Source organism: Cladophialophora psammophila (genome assembly GCF_000585535.1).
Source record: "Cladophialophora psammophila CBS 110553 chromosome Unknown aczJe-supercont1.3, whole genome shotgun sequence".
Taxonomy (NCBI): Eukaryota; Fungi; Ascomycota; class Eurotiomycetes; order Chaetothyriales; family Herpotrichiellaceae; genus Cladophialophora; species Cladophialophora psammophila.
Genome location: NW_006912924.1, coordinates 1,478,446 through 1,490,573, shown reverse-complemented (window position 1 = coordinate 1,490,573; position 12,128 = coordinate 1,478,446). Strand labels below are relative to the sequence as shown.

Sequence of the window (12,128 nt, the reverse complement as noted above, 5' to 3'; positions counted from 1 at the left end):
AAAGCTGAAACAGAAGCAGCGTGATCGAGCAAGGCGGAACCGGGTCGATGCGTGTCCACACCCCCCTCGACCCTTACAGTGAGGTGCGGTGAGGTCGAGACTGGAAGCACAGAAAACGGAAGGACAAAGGGACCCTGATGGGATGACTGGCCCGCTGCTTTAGACGAGAGATGGCTCAGGCCTCCTCAGGGATGAGGGTCCAAGAGATGGTGGTTGAGTCCGGGCTAGAAACTCAGTCTCCTGATGCGCTAAGCACCAATTGGCCGGCGGGACTGTGTAGCCACATGTGTGTGGTAAGTTATACCTAGGCTGGGGTGTCTATATCGCAGCCCACTGGGGACCGTGGAGGGCTGGATGCAATCACGCAGGGTTGTCAGCGGTCTTGAGTGGGAGAAGATTCCCTGGAGGGCCTGAGCCCGTCTTTGTGCTGCGGCACGGAATGCGGAAGTGAGAAACCGGTGTTTCTCCAGATGAGGATGATTGACGATTGGCGAGGATGAGGGCGATGGTTGTCGCAGGATGGTTAGATAGTGGATGTAGCGTGACACAATTGGGAGTCAACGCACGACCGACACGAACTGTGTGACCTGAGTCGCGATCGGATGCGCACGGTGGGTGCAGGGGGGAGGCAATGGAGGAGGAGGGAGTCGGTCGATGGCCGGTGGTCAATGATGAATGGATATCATGGACAGGGAGAGAGTACGAGGTAGAGGTGCAGTTCTTTGTTTGCCTTTGTTTGCCTTCGTTTCTCTTGCGAGGAAGCTAGTTGTTCAGTCAGCACCCGAAGTCAGTGGGAAAAAAAAAAAAAAAAGGACCAGTCACTCAGCCCAGTTTGCCCAGTCCATCAAATATGCATAGGCACAGCCACAGTAGCAGTTGTACTGTATAGGTAAGCACTTGCGGCCTTGGGAGAACCCAGCAGCAGCAGGGTCATTCGTTCATCCGGCTAGGGCCCGATGTCAAGAATCCACCTTTACAGGCAAATGCAGGTGCTCAAGGACGACGACGAGTAAGGTGTTCGCCTAGCGCAGCGGTGGGATGTGCCTAGGTGGCTCTGTAATAGGTGCCACCGAGGGTGCCTACCTGGCAGGTGGTTAGTAAGCCTATCTGCGTATCAACAGGCGTAATTGCGTCAATGGTGCCCGCTCGATGGTGTCCCAAGAGGCTAGTGACGCCTAACTGCCACAGTTATGAAGCCAAGTAAGAGACCACCGCAACGGGGCATAGCGACCCTGGGATAATCACTTAGCCCAGACGCCGCAACGGCGTCCACACACAGCTCATTCATACTGCACTTGAAAAGACGCAGCCAGGACACATCTTGCACACCTCTTGCACACCTCTTCTTGTCGTCTTCCATCTACCATGCCCGTCGGGTCCGATGAACTTGTAATGAAGACTGGCCTGGCCGAACAAGTGACAATAGCAGAATCGGAGAAGCGAGCGGTGCCGCGATTCAATCTCAAGCATTTGTACAGCCGAGATGAGATCGACTTCTTGTGGCATCTTGTTCGCTAGAATGCACTTACCAGCTGCCTCTTACCTTCATCCACTCATTTGCTTTCCCTTTGTCTCTCAGAGTCTCTGAAGTCCCTTATGGTGAGCTACCTGTTCTCGACAGCATTCATGCCATGGCCCATGATGATGATGATCCCGTCTCTTTCATGCCGTTTCCTGGGCGCTAATCTCTTGCACTGTGCTCTCCCTGCTGCTTTCGAGATCCGTTGCACTCACTTCGCTGTCCAACGTCCTCCGTGCGTAGTTCATCCCGTTTAGCGACAAGTCCCCTTCCTGCTCACTTCCCCCGAGTAGCGCGAAGATCATTCGTCCGGCGCGAATAATTGCTAGAAAGGGAACTCTGCAATTGTTGTGTCCCATCATGTCTCTTGGGCAGATTTGTCCTTGACCTGGTCTGACTTCTTCCTTTCAATTCACAAAGGCTTTTTGTGGATCTTGGGTCTTTGCGAAACGGCAGCTGAAATCGACGTGCTTTTTTCCTCCGGCTTGAGTGTCTGAGAGTTGCCTGCTCCTTTATAAACAGTATCAGTGCTTAGAGTCAGACCAAAACAGCGGTCTGGGGCCTTCGACACTCCTCAGAGTCCATCAGTGGCTGATCTATCAGACGCTCGTTGGTCACCTTCTGCCTCCCTTTTCCAACCAAGGCCTACCAGTATTGTGGCAGTGTATGATGCTGTCGAATCATATGCCCACTGTTTGGCGACTGTAGTCCACGAAGGACAAGGACAAGTTCCAACATGTGAGTGTTGAACATCTGGCCGGGGGGAGTGATGGGGAGTGGTATTAGTAAAGAATGGCTCTAGCAACATCGATCACCTGGTGAAAGGAGCATCAGTGGAATGGGCTGCTGGTGATCAAAATCACCAGGGAATCTGCTACACCGACACAGCAGCCACGGAAATGAGTCTCGGGAGAGGAGGAATGTGATTGACGGTGGTGGGCGGGTGGTCGACGAATACATGTATGCATGGAATCTCCAGGTGTGTCTGCATCCCGCATCTCTCTTGTCTCTTGCATACCAAGCGGTTGGATGGCCCGCATGGTTGGACTTATTCAGGGGCGGTAATGTAGTCTTTGATTTGCCCGAGATTTGGAATTGGATTCCATCCACCAGTTTCCCCGATAAGCCGACCAAGGTCCAAGACGCACCACGTTGTTACAATCAACGTCACCACTTGATCACATCTCGCGAATCGAGGACCGTCACTGAGACCGTGGACCGGGGATTGACGTTTCCATGAGTGAAGTGGGATCTTGCACTACCATCTCAGATAGTCTTTTGGCATCCCTCACTGCTCATCGTTCTCGCTTCGACCACCATTTCGTCCCCATTGGCCCAACAATGCGCAAGACTCGAGACTTGTTACTACATACAATGACGGTCGAGAACGAACTCCTAGTTCATATCAATGCTGCCAGCACTGCACGAGATGACAGACGGTACATCGCCATCGCGCAATCCATTCTGGACTTCAGGCCAGCCATTATTACTAGAGTATCTGGCCCTGACCCTCATCCGCCGTCCTCTGCTTCTCGAGAGGAGTTAGGTGGCGCTGGCGAACGTGAAGCCTTCATCGATACTAGGTTGGTGTCCAATGTCCGCAAATTAGTGCAATGTGAACATGATTGGATTACCCCAGCGGCTGAGGACCCAGCCATGGCCCGTGGGCATTCGTGCTGTCTGAGCCTACTTTGGATTGTTACAGGAAGACTTACTATGCCATAGGAGTTCCTTCTCGCGTCAACAAAACCTGCCTCGCCCGAGCACTGCTTTTGAACTGACCTCAGCCGCCGATCCCACCAAACTATCGCGAACTCGAGGGAACCGTCGACGTGCCTCTTCAGAGACTTCTTCTACCAGCATCTCCTTTTCGGCCTATTCCAGGTCGAATGCTAGAAGGGCGGAAAGGAACGTGCAAGATGTCAAGAATATATCTGTCCCTCTATTAGAGTCTCGGTCTCAAGTGCTTCCGTCTGAATGTCTCTTGGCTTCCACAAAGGTCAAGCGAAAACGGAAGCAGCCACGAACGGAAATGGAGGATGGCAATATCGAGGGTGTCGACCTTGCTGCAGTCCAAGCTTCTGATGGCGATGGGACGGATTCCACAGAGTCTGCATCTTCGTCTCAGCTGAGGAGCAATGCTGTTTGGAGGGTAAACACGCACGAATCTCTGCCCCCGAAACCTTTCTCTGTCATCGATTTGACAAGCCCAGCTCGGCCCAACGGCCCAGTCTACCTTGGTCCTAATCCTCGCCCAGTAAAGACAAATGGTTCTCGATCACAAGGCTCACCGATTGCCAGCCTCGCCGCTTCCCCTACACCCCGCCCGCAAATCGACCATCAGATAAGACTCCTACCAGCAGAGATTCGAGCCCCGAATCCTCAAGGGGGCCAGATGGAGTTTACAACGCATCTTACCAAGACGCTGAAGAAGATGACCAACGGGGAGGCACCCTTGCTCAAGCATTTCCGGCCGGCATTTGTCAGTCGAGACATCCAGGTGCTCGAGCGAGGGTACTGGCAATTTTGGATCAAAATAGCAGAGGAGAGTATTGTGAAAGAGTCAAGACAGCCTCCGAGAGCAACCTTGAAGCTGCTAGGGTCTACGGCACGCAAGGAGCGTGGCAAGGCCGCGGGTGTGCGGGAGCTAAAGACTCCGGTTCACGCTCTGTGGACCGAGTGTGAATTCTTACAGTTCTGGAAGAATGTGACATTGGTTATCGAGTCAGGTAAGGTAGGATGGGCGACCCGGATGACAAAGGAGCTGGAAGGTGACAGTCTCTGGAAGATCAGGGCATTCACATGGGGAGAGACGCTCGGACACATTTGGATGTTGTTTTTGGTGTTATCAGATCGGCTGACGGGGAAAGTATGCATGGAATGGATCTCTGGGGATGGTGCAGCAGTCGTCCAGATGTCACATGGAAAACGCCAGTCTGGGGTATGGATGAGAAAGGGGCCGGAGGGGGCACGAGGGGTCTGGAGTTTGGGATAAGGCTGAGGCAAGATGCATGGAACGGGCTGGTTTGGTGGAAGATCGACATGGATTTTGGGGGAAATTGGAATGGCCGTGGGCAATGATTTTTTCTTTTTCTTTTTTCTCTCTCTAAGATACTTGGTATAGAGTACCAGTCTCTACGCTTGATTGGGCATGATCAAACATTATCCTTGCAGAACACAGTACGGTATAGTCGTGCCACCGACCACGGTACTCCGTATGGAGGGTGTCCGCATCATTGTGGCTGAGGAGATGAGGATGCCCCGTTGGACCATGGACCGTAGTCCATGAACGACCTCCAGGATCGTGACGGCTAGTGAAGCGGAGGTTTGCTCTGGACCGACTGGATGGTTGGATGGTTGGATGGTTGGATGGCTGAATGGCTGAATGGCGGAATGGCTGGATGATTGGCGTGGATGCAGGATGGTGGAGAGACGATGGTGACCTGTGAGCTGGGAGCTGGGAGCTGCGGCGGTTTGCTTGTCGTTTTTTTTCACTGGCGACTGCAGACTGCGCTCGCAAAACCCCAACGACAAGAAAATCGCATGTGAAAGATCTCGTGGCCTCATCCATTGCATTGCTCCTGGCCTTCTGTCACCAGCTGGACTCTGGTGACTTGGATTGGCACTGCAGAAACACCCAGAGTCAACATTGTCTTCACTTGAATCTCATCTCATTGCCTTCACCTTCATGACAGCCGCCTCTTGCCGCATTCTGCGAGCTTCTCGGCCCGTTTCTCCAGCCCGCGTCAACACTTCCCAACAGATCCTTCAACTGCCACTCAGGCCTGACTTCGACTTCACCTGCATCTTGCACTCACGACTGGGTGCACTCTACCATCTGACGGTTGTCATCTCCTCCTTCTGCGCCTATCTCGCTGTGTTCAAACCTACCTTCACCGAGATTTCTCGCCCTCAGCTCATCTGCACCTTTCCCCGACATCCACCAATCCGCCGATCTATCCCCCTCCACCCTGGCAAACGCATCGTTTCCTTGCCGCTTCCACTGGTCACGTCTCACAAGTCTAGGCTGCCTGGGAGCAGCCTAGGAGAAGAGCTGGAGGCGTTGTGCCATTGATGTTGGCAACTCAAAGAATGTCGTCCCATGGCGGACAGCAGAACTTCCCTTTCGGCTGTACGGCATACACCTCTTCTTTCCTTCCCTACTCCTCGGTTCCTTTCACTGGAGATACATTTACTCACGTCTACCCATTAGACCAACCTGAAAACCTTCATGGAATCGGTTTGCCCGAGTTTATGACCCCGGGTCCTCCTCCGGGCCAGCCTTTGCTCAACGCACACGAGAATCGCGACCTGGACAACTTCTTCCAAGGCTTTGATCAAAATGCCGCCGCCAACAAAGCATTTGCGCACACCCAGTTCAGTTCCCCTGCTGACCATGACCACCTCTTTGATATGCCCCCGATGTTCGTGGGTTCGGACACTGCGTTGGCTCAGCGGTCCATCATCGATCAACATCAACTAGCAGGAGCTGGATTCCCGTATGGCGACGGCTTTCTGGGGCATGACATGAACACCGTTTCACAGACGACTCCACTGGTCCCTGGAATGCACGGGGTTTCGTACAGTGATGCGACATTCCAAAATCCTCTCATCGCTCAGCTCCAATCCGCGGCATCAATGCAACCGGCGTACACTCAAGGTTGGCAACAGTCCTATCCACCTCAGAACGCAATCAGGATCCCTCCACAGGGTCGTCTAGGAATGGATTTTGGCACCGATTCTCGATTTCAACCAACTGGCTATGCTGCTCCTCACAATCCTATGGATCCAGACCTGCCTCAGGGATTGCAGATGAATAACCCCATTGGCGAGTGGTTGGAACCTGCTAGTGGAAGCACAACCCAACCAAACACACAGCCAAATACCCAACCGTCAAGTCCCACTTGGTCAAAGAAAAGAAATTTCGACGACTTTGTCAGAGATCAACAACCGCGCAACGGCTTTGTTGCCTCGGCACAGCAGACCAGCATGGCTCAACCATCTCCTACGCAGTCCAACCCTCGCAGGAAGCGTTCTGAGATCAAGATCGAAAAAAGGGCATCAATTTCTCAGCCACCAACACCGCTATCTAACAGCAAACCACACTCCCCGCTCAACTCCAACAACCTAGGAATAGGTGAGCAGGAGCCAGATGCTGAGGCAGAGGCAGAGGCCGAAAGAGAAGACGAAGAGGACGCCACAGAACCGCCCAGATCACCTTCCCCGGCACCCTGGCCAGCCTCTAAAGCTCGCCCTCCGCGAAACACAAAGGCTCCCCCTCCAAAGCTCCCTCGTAAGAAGAACGTCAGTGCGCATACGTCTACTCCAAGTAAGCCGAAGTCGAAGGTCCAACGGCCCAGCGTCACCTCCACCCGTGTCCCTCTTAGCCTCGAGCAAAAGAAAGCTAACCACACCAACTCGGAGCAACGGCGTCGGGATGCAACGGCCCGTGCGTACGCTGAACTGTACGACCTGGTCCCAGAACTTGAAGACATGGGGAAGCAGAGTACAATGAAAAGGCTCGAGGTCGTGGTGGCTAAGGTCCAGCGTGTGAAGCAAAAGGTTGAGGAACTAAGAGCGAAGCTCGGTATGGAGCCCCTGACTGGAAGGCCAATTAGCGGTCCAAGTGGAGGATCAGCGATGCTCTTGTACAGCGACGTTCCGGGTTGGCCCCAATGACCGTGCGCGAATTGCACTCCCGCTGGACCAGTGCAAATACATCAGCACAACTTCACCACATAGCGATAAATGGACAACAGGACCGCAAACGGAGTCCAATTCTCTGAAGACGGGGAGTTGGACCAGCCGTTTTGCAGCCACGAGGAAATGAACGAAAATGACGACCGCTTTTACGACAACCTTTTTCACCCTGTGCAAAAACCCTTGTGCGTTACATATGTTACCCTTTGTTACTCTTTCTTCAAAGATACCCCACTTACAATGATCGAAGCTTTTGATGACGGAAACGGCGCATTGGACAAAAGGTGGATCGCCGTGGGTGGGTGGATTGTTGAATACGAGTTTTTCAATCAGTGTCGAGGAGAAGAACCCACCAAAACTTGCCTGCTTGTGGAAAGAAGGAGGAGATCCCCTTCTGTGACATCTTCCAAGTACGGTTGCCGGAAGATCACAAGGTGTGTCCTAGACAGGCTCTCCACCAGATTCATGTCGGCTCCGATTCTCCCAGGGCAAGAGATGGCGATGGTTGGCAAGGCAAGGCAACTAATAAGTCAATTCGACTCGTCAAGAGGGGCTGACGGAGCCTACGACGCCGAGCTCATTTTGCCAAATTCTCCAAGAGCTGGCGTTGTGGAAGCATGATCAATCAAATTCGCTTGCTTCAATAAGTCGAATCGAGTGGAAGACATCCACTTCTTTTGACATGTCGTTTCCCCTTTCCCCTTTTCTCTGTTCTCCTCGCTTTCCGTCTTCAGCCTTTAGTTGATTAGGGGGGATGTTCTCTCCGCCAAAGGGTTTCCATGATAGACATGTATAAGTAGCTCCTCGACGCAACCACTGCTTACTACTCCACGGTATGTACCGAGTGGACTTCTCTTTGGGGGAATTTATTAAACGTCCCACTGCAGCCTCTGGCACCTCTCCCCGAGAACCTTTGCAAGCAGTCCACCATCGCCTCCCCCAGCGGAATTCATCGCGAGGACATCCGCTATATCTACGGCTTTCTTAGCCCAGAATTGCGGCATCATCACAACAGCATCTCCACTTTGTTTCTTCTCGTGCTTGTTCTCTTGGTTTTGCTCGACGCCATCCGCCATTGCGGATCCAGAGTTCGACGAGGGCGACGACGCATAGAGATCGATGGATAGATTGAAGAGTGTAGCCGCGAGCCATTCAAGTTCTTCCGGTGGATAATCTCGACTAGGAGCAGACCTGGCCAGATCCAGGGCATGTTCCGTGATTCTCGCCACGATGCTCAGATGTTTTTCATCCCTTGTGCTGTCTTTTTTGGTCTGGTGAGATTGCGAGTCCCTCCAATCAAGAACAATTTGCACCACACACCTCATCCATCTTGCAGCTTGATTGTTGTCGTAATCCGGATGATTTCGCAACCCAGATATCAGCTTGGCGAGCAAATTCGTTGTAACAGAAATCGGCAGCATAGATTTGGCCAAATCCTGATCGAGGGACCCGGTGGAGGCAGAGAGGATCATATCGGCAAAGATCGAATAGGTCTTCTGAGGTGGGTTGAGGTGCACCATTTGGTCGACTATCTGAGTAAGGGAGAGTTCGTCAAGAACCTGAGCTTGACCGGGAATATCTGTTGGACTTGTAGAGGCCATGAAGAGCACTGCTTCGAACGCCAAGGGAGCCAAGACGATGAGTTTCTGCGTGATAGCATCAAGGAGTTCCTCCGTGATGATGCCCATATTGTAACTCTCATGTAAGACTTTCCGGTGAGCTTGAATTTCTGTGTACTTAGCGAATACATTCCTGTACAAAGTAGACTTGATTTCTGCCAGTGACTGCGGCGGAGCGCTACTGGAATAAGCCGTCTTCGGAATGTCAGTTATACATAATGTAGAGGCGCGCCTCGCCTCGATCGTGTACAGGATAGCTTGAATGTACTTTGCCTCGGCTTCAAGGACACGCTTCTCGGATTGATATTTTTCTGGAGCATTGACAGGATATTGAATCCGGACAGAAGGTCAGTCTAAGGGGACGAAAGAGAACCGGTGCCTGCACTCACTTGACACGAATAGTGCAGAAGGTCAATGACATATTTTGCAGGCCATGACTTGAGGTATTGCACAGCGGTGTTGTAGCTGGTCTTCTCAAACCACCTGCTTTCCTGCAGTCGATCATCTAATGTCATCCTTTCTCTTTTTTGTTGTTTTTGCGTGAATAGTGCTGCTGATCTGAGTTAGCTAGAGCAGCGATATGCGAGCGGATATCACACCGGACTTGAAGATTCCACATAGTCGAGACAGAAGCTCTTCGTCGATGTCGTTAGCCTCCGAAACTGCCGAATAGAGAAGGCGGACTGTACATCTTCTCAAGTTAACACGAAGGCAATATGTGGATTTAGTTATGTCTCACCTCAAAAGGGCACATGCATCGATTTCTGGTGGCACGTTGTCTTTGTATTTGTCCAGAATACGCTGCAATAGCTGCGCTCCCTGGAATTTGCTACCATATTGCGTAGCCTCTGAAACAGCGGCGAAAAGTAATTTGTTCCGGTCATCGTGCACGGTGGCAAGGGAGGCTAACGTCGATCTCGCTGCACACCTATCATTCTCATAGACCCCTCGGCTAAGGGTAGATGATCTTACCATCGGTTTCATCTCCACGGCGCAGAGCGAGACAATATCGCAGATATCGAGAGAGTGCGTGCTGTTTTCGCGATGGCGACATCTTTTCGAGGACTGCATGAGCAGCCTCGAGATTGTGCAGATCGATGTGACATTTGACTATCCTCCTGATGCCAATAAGCGGATTGCACTCAAAAGTGACAAGTATCATACCTCTCAATCTTCCCGATATTGTTATCTCCGGCATTGCTGAACAATTGATGTAATGCAACGTGACACCACTTAGTCGTAGTCTCTTTCAAGCCATGCTCGAAAGTATGTTCGATTCGCTTCCAAAATAGCTGTATCGTCAGCAGCTCTTCCCAGTAACAGCGGAAGCAAAGCCTACAACAAGTGCACCGTGAGTCGCCTCTGCGCTCAGGGATCTGTTCCAGGCTCGCTGGATCTCATCGAACACTCCTTCGAGAAACGACGGGTCGACAATGCTGTTGTCATTGCTTTCCGCTGTCATGAGCCAGATCAACGTAATTATGGCGTTTTCAGTCCAGGTGTACTCATCACTTGGAGCAAGTCTTATGACAATGTACGACTCTAAGACTCGAATAGCATCTGAAGTGCTAACTTGGGTCAGTTTGACTCTCATAGTGCATGTTGTTCGCACCTCAGAGATTTTAAACGATGCACATAGTGCAAGATTCTGCTGACCATAAGAAAAACATATTCTACCGATTCTAGGTGCTGACTTACAACTTGTGATTTGAGTAAATCAAGGGAGCAGATCGGACAATCTTCATCAGCTCTTCAAAAATTAGGGACATTCACCGACAACTTTTATGGGGGAAACGGTCGTACCTGCACAGAACGCGTCAGGATTTGGGGACGGATCTTTCGCATACACCTCTAGTTGAAGCAGTATGACAGGAAGCTTGTGGCCGAATTCCTGAAATTGTGAGTTTTCGTTTGAGCTGTTGTTGGAAATCGAAATAATTACCTGGCGAAGTGCGTGGAGGATTTGAAATGCTTCGTGGCCGGCTTGCGGATCCTCGGTCGCCAGCAGAGCTCGGACTGCTGAACGCATGAGTGCTGTCGGCAACATCGACGAGAAATTTTCCTACCACAAGTATGCATGAGGGTAAACTTTAGATCAAGAATATCCATATCTTCAGCCTGGGCTGCGTGTTCACTCGCGAGCTGGCAACCTCTTTTGAGCCACTTTGCGGCAAGAGTTCCCTGTTTCTGGTTGAGCTGATCATTGCCGATCTCGTAGCATAGGTCAAGTAGTTCTCCGATACGACTAGGACCCAGATGGGGTCGGATTGCCTCAATTTGGGCATAGAAATGCTCGGCTAGTTCGGTTCGCTCTTGCTTCCATGCCTGTTTCCTTAGTTGATACCGACAAAGGGCTTCTGAATACAGACCAATGCGATGCGCAGTAACAAGTATTGTGCTTTCAAGCTCTCTCTGATTTCTTTGATGTCGAGGTCGTCGTGTTCTGCGCTCTTAAGGAGACCTTCCTGTTTTGGAGCCAGCTGCTCGACGACCTTGGAGGCGATGTCAACAAGGCCGGCATCTGGCGCAAAGGTGAAGGTTAGGCAAAGAGGGTTCGAACGGCGTCACACATCCTACCAAGGCAGCTTCTGCTGGCTCTGAGTGCATTTTTAAACAGTCGGCGTTGGCCTGTGCTTGAGTAAGTTGAGTTCTGCACCTAGGAAAGGGATGAGTGCACTCTTCCACTTGGAACTCGCCGAACTTTCGAGAAGGAGATATGAGAATACCCGGACTGTCGCATCGATCAGAGGAGGACGGCTTCCAAAGTGGTAATAATACCCTTTGCAAGGTTGGCGAGCAGCTGCGGACTCCCTTCGCTCCTACTCAATTGGCAACATGTGTTCCAGAGTACAACGCCCTTACGGTCGAATTCAACCCGTTGGCCGGGAGTAAGTGCCTTGCGTGGAAGAGGAAGGGCCTCTAAGTAGAGCGAGAAGTCAGGAAAGTTTTCAGCAGATATGCTCACTTCATTGTTGAGGACGGTCTCAAGGTAAGAGGCGAAGTCTGAGATTGTACGGTTAGTCCGTTTCAGCCAGAGTGAGGTCGTGCATACCGAGAATGGATTGAGGAGCCTTGCTCGCCTGCTCGTTTGGTAACATTTGAGAAGGGTCGGCTGCACGCAACAAGCATTGAGCAAAGGCTTTGTGAAAGAGCCAAGGGCCATCATTTCGTGCATTGAGGGAGCGACGCTAGCACGTGACTGTGCCATCTGCAGCCTTCGCAAGACAAGTGAGACCGCATTGGATGCAAGAAGTAGTGCGCCATTAGAATACTCAAACATTGTAACATTG

At 51.6% G+C, this 12,128-nt stretch overlaps 4 protein-coding genes across 4 annotated transcripts; 2 read left to right on the top strand and 2 right to left on the bottom strand.

The window, feature by feature from the left end:
* Nucleotides 1–3,551: 3,551 nt before the first annotated feature.
* On the top strand, nt 3,552–4,600 carry A1O5_02719 (uncharacterized protein; the record flags this gene model as incomplete). Its single annotated transcript, XM_007743333.1, has 3 exons — nt 3,552–4,248; nt 4,308–4,388; nt 4,455–4,600. The coding sequence occupies 3 exons, from the start codon at nt 3,552–3,554 to the stop codon at nt 4,598–4,600; spliced, it is 924 nt and encodes a 307-aa protein (XP_007741523.1).
* Nucleotides 4,601–5,611: 1,011 nt separating this feature from the next.
* Nucleotides 5,612–7,198, top strand: A1O5_02718 (uncharacterized protein; the record flags this gene model as incomplete). Its single annotated transcript, XM_007743332.1, has 1 exon — nt 5,612–7,198. One exon carries the CDS (start codon nt 5,612–5,614, stop codon nt 7,196–7,198), a length of 1,587 nt encoding a protein of 528 aa, XP_007741522.1.
* An 890-nt stretch (nt 7,199–8,088) lies between these two features.
* A1O5_02717 (uncharacterized protein) lies at nt 8,089–10,036 on the bottom strand (the record flags this gene model as incomplete). The annotated part of the gene is made up of 5 exons (XM_007743331.1): nt 8,089–9,149; nt 9,212–9,391; nt 9,438–9,529; nt 9,578–9,758; nt 9,811–10,036. The coding sequence occupies 5 exons, from the start codon at nt 10,034–10,036 to the stop codon at nt 8,089–8,091; spliced, it is 1,740 nt and encodes a 579-aa protein (XP_007741521.1).
* Nucleotides 10,037–10,138: 102 nt separating this feature from the next.
* Nucleotides 10,139–11,445, bottom strand: A1O5_02716 (uncharacterized protein; the record flags this gene model as incomplete). Its single annotated transcript, XM_007743330.1, has 5 exons — nt 10,139–10,410; nt 10,642–10,854; nt 10,905–11,163; nt 11,208–11,359; nt 11,409–11,445. 5 exons carry the CDS (start codon nt 11,443–11,445, stop codon nt 10,139–10,141), a joined length of 933 nt encoding a protein of 310 aa, XP_007741520.1.
* Nucleotides 11,446–12,128: the final 683 nt, after the last annotated feature.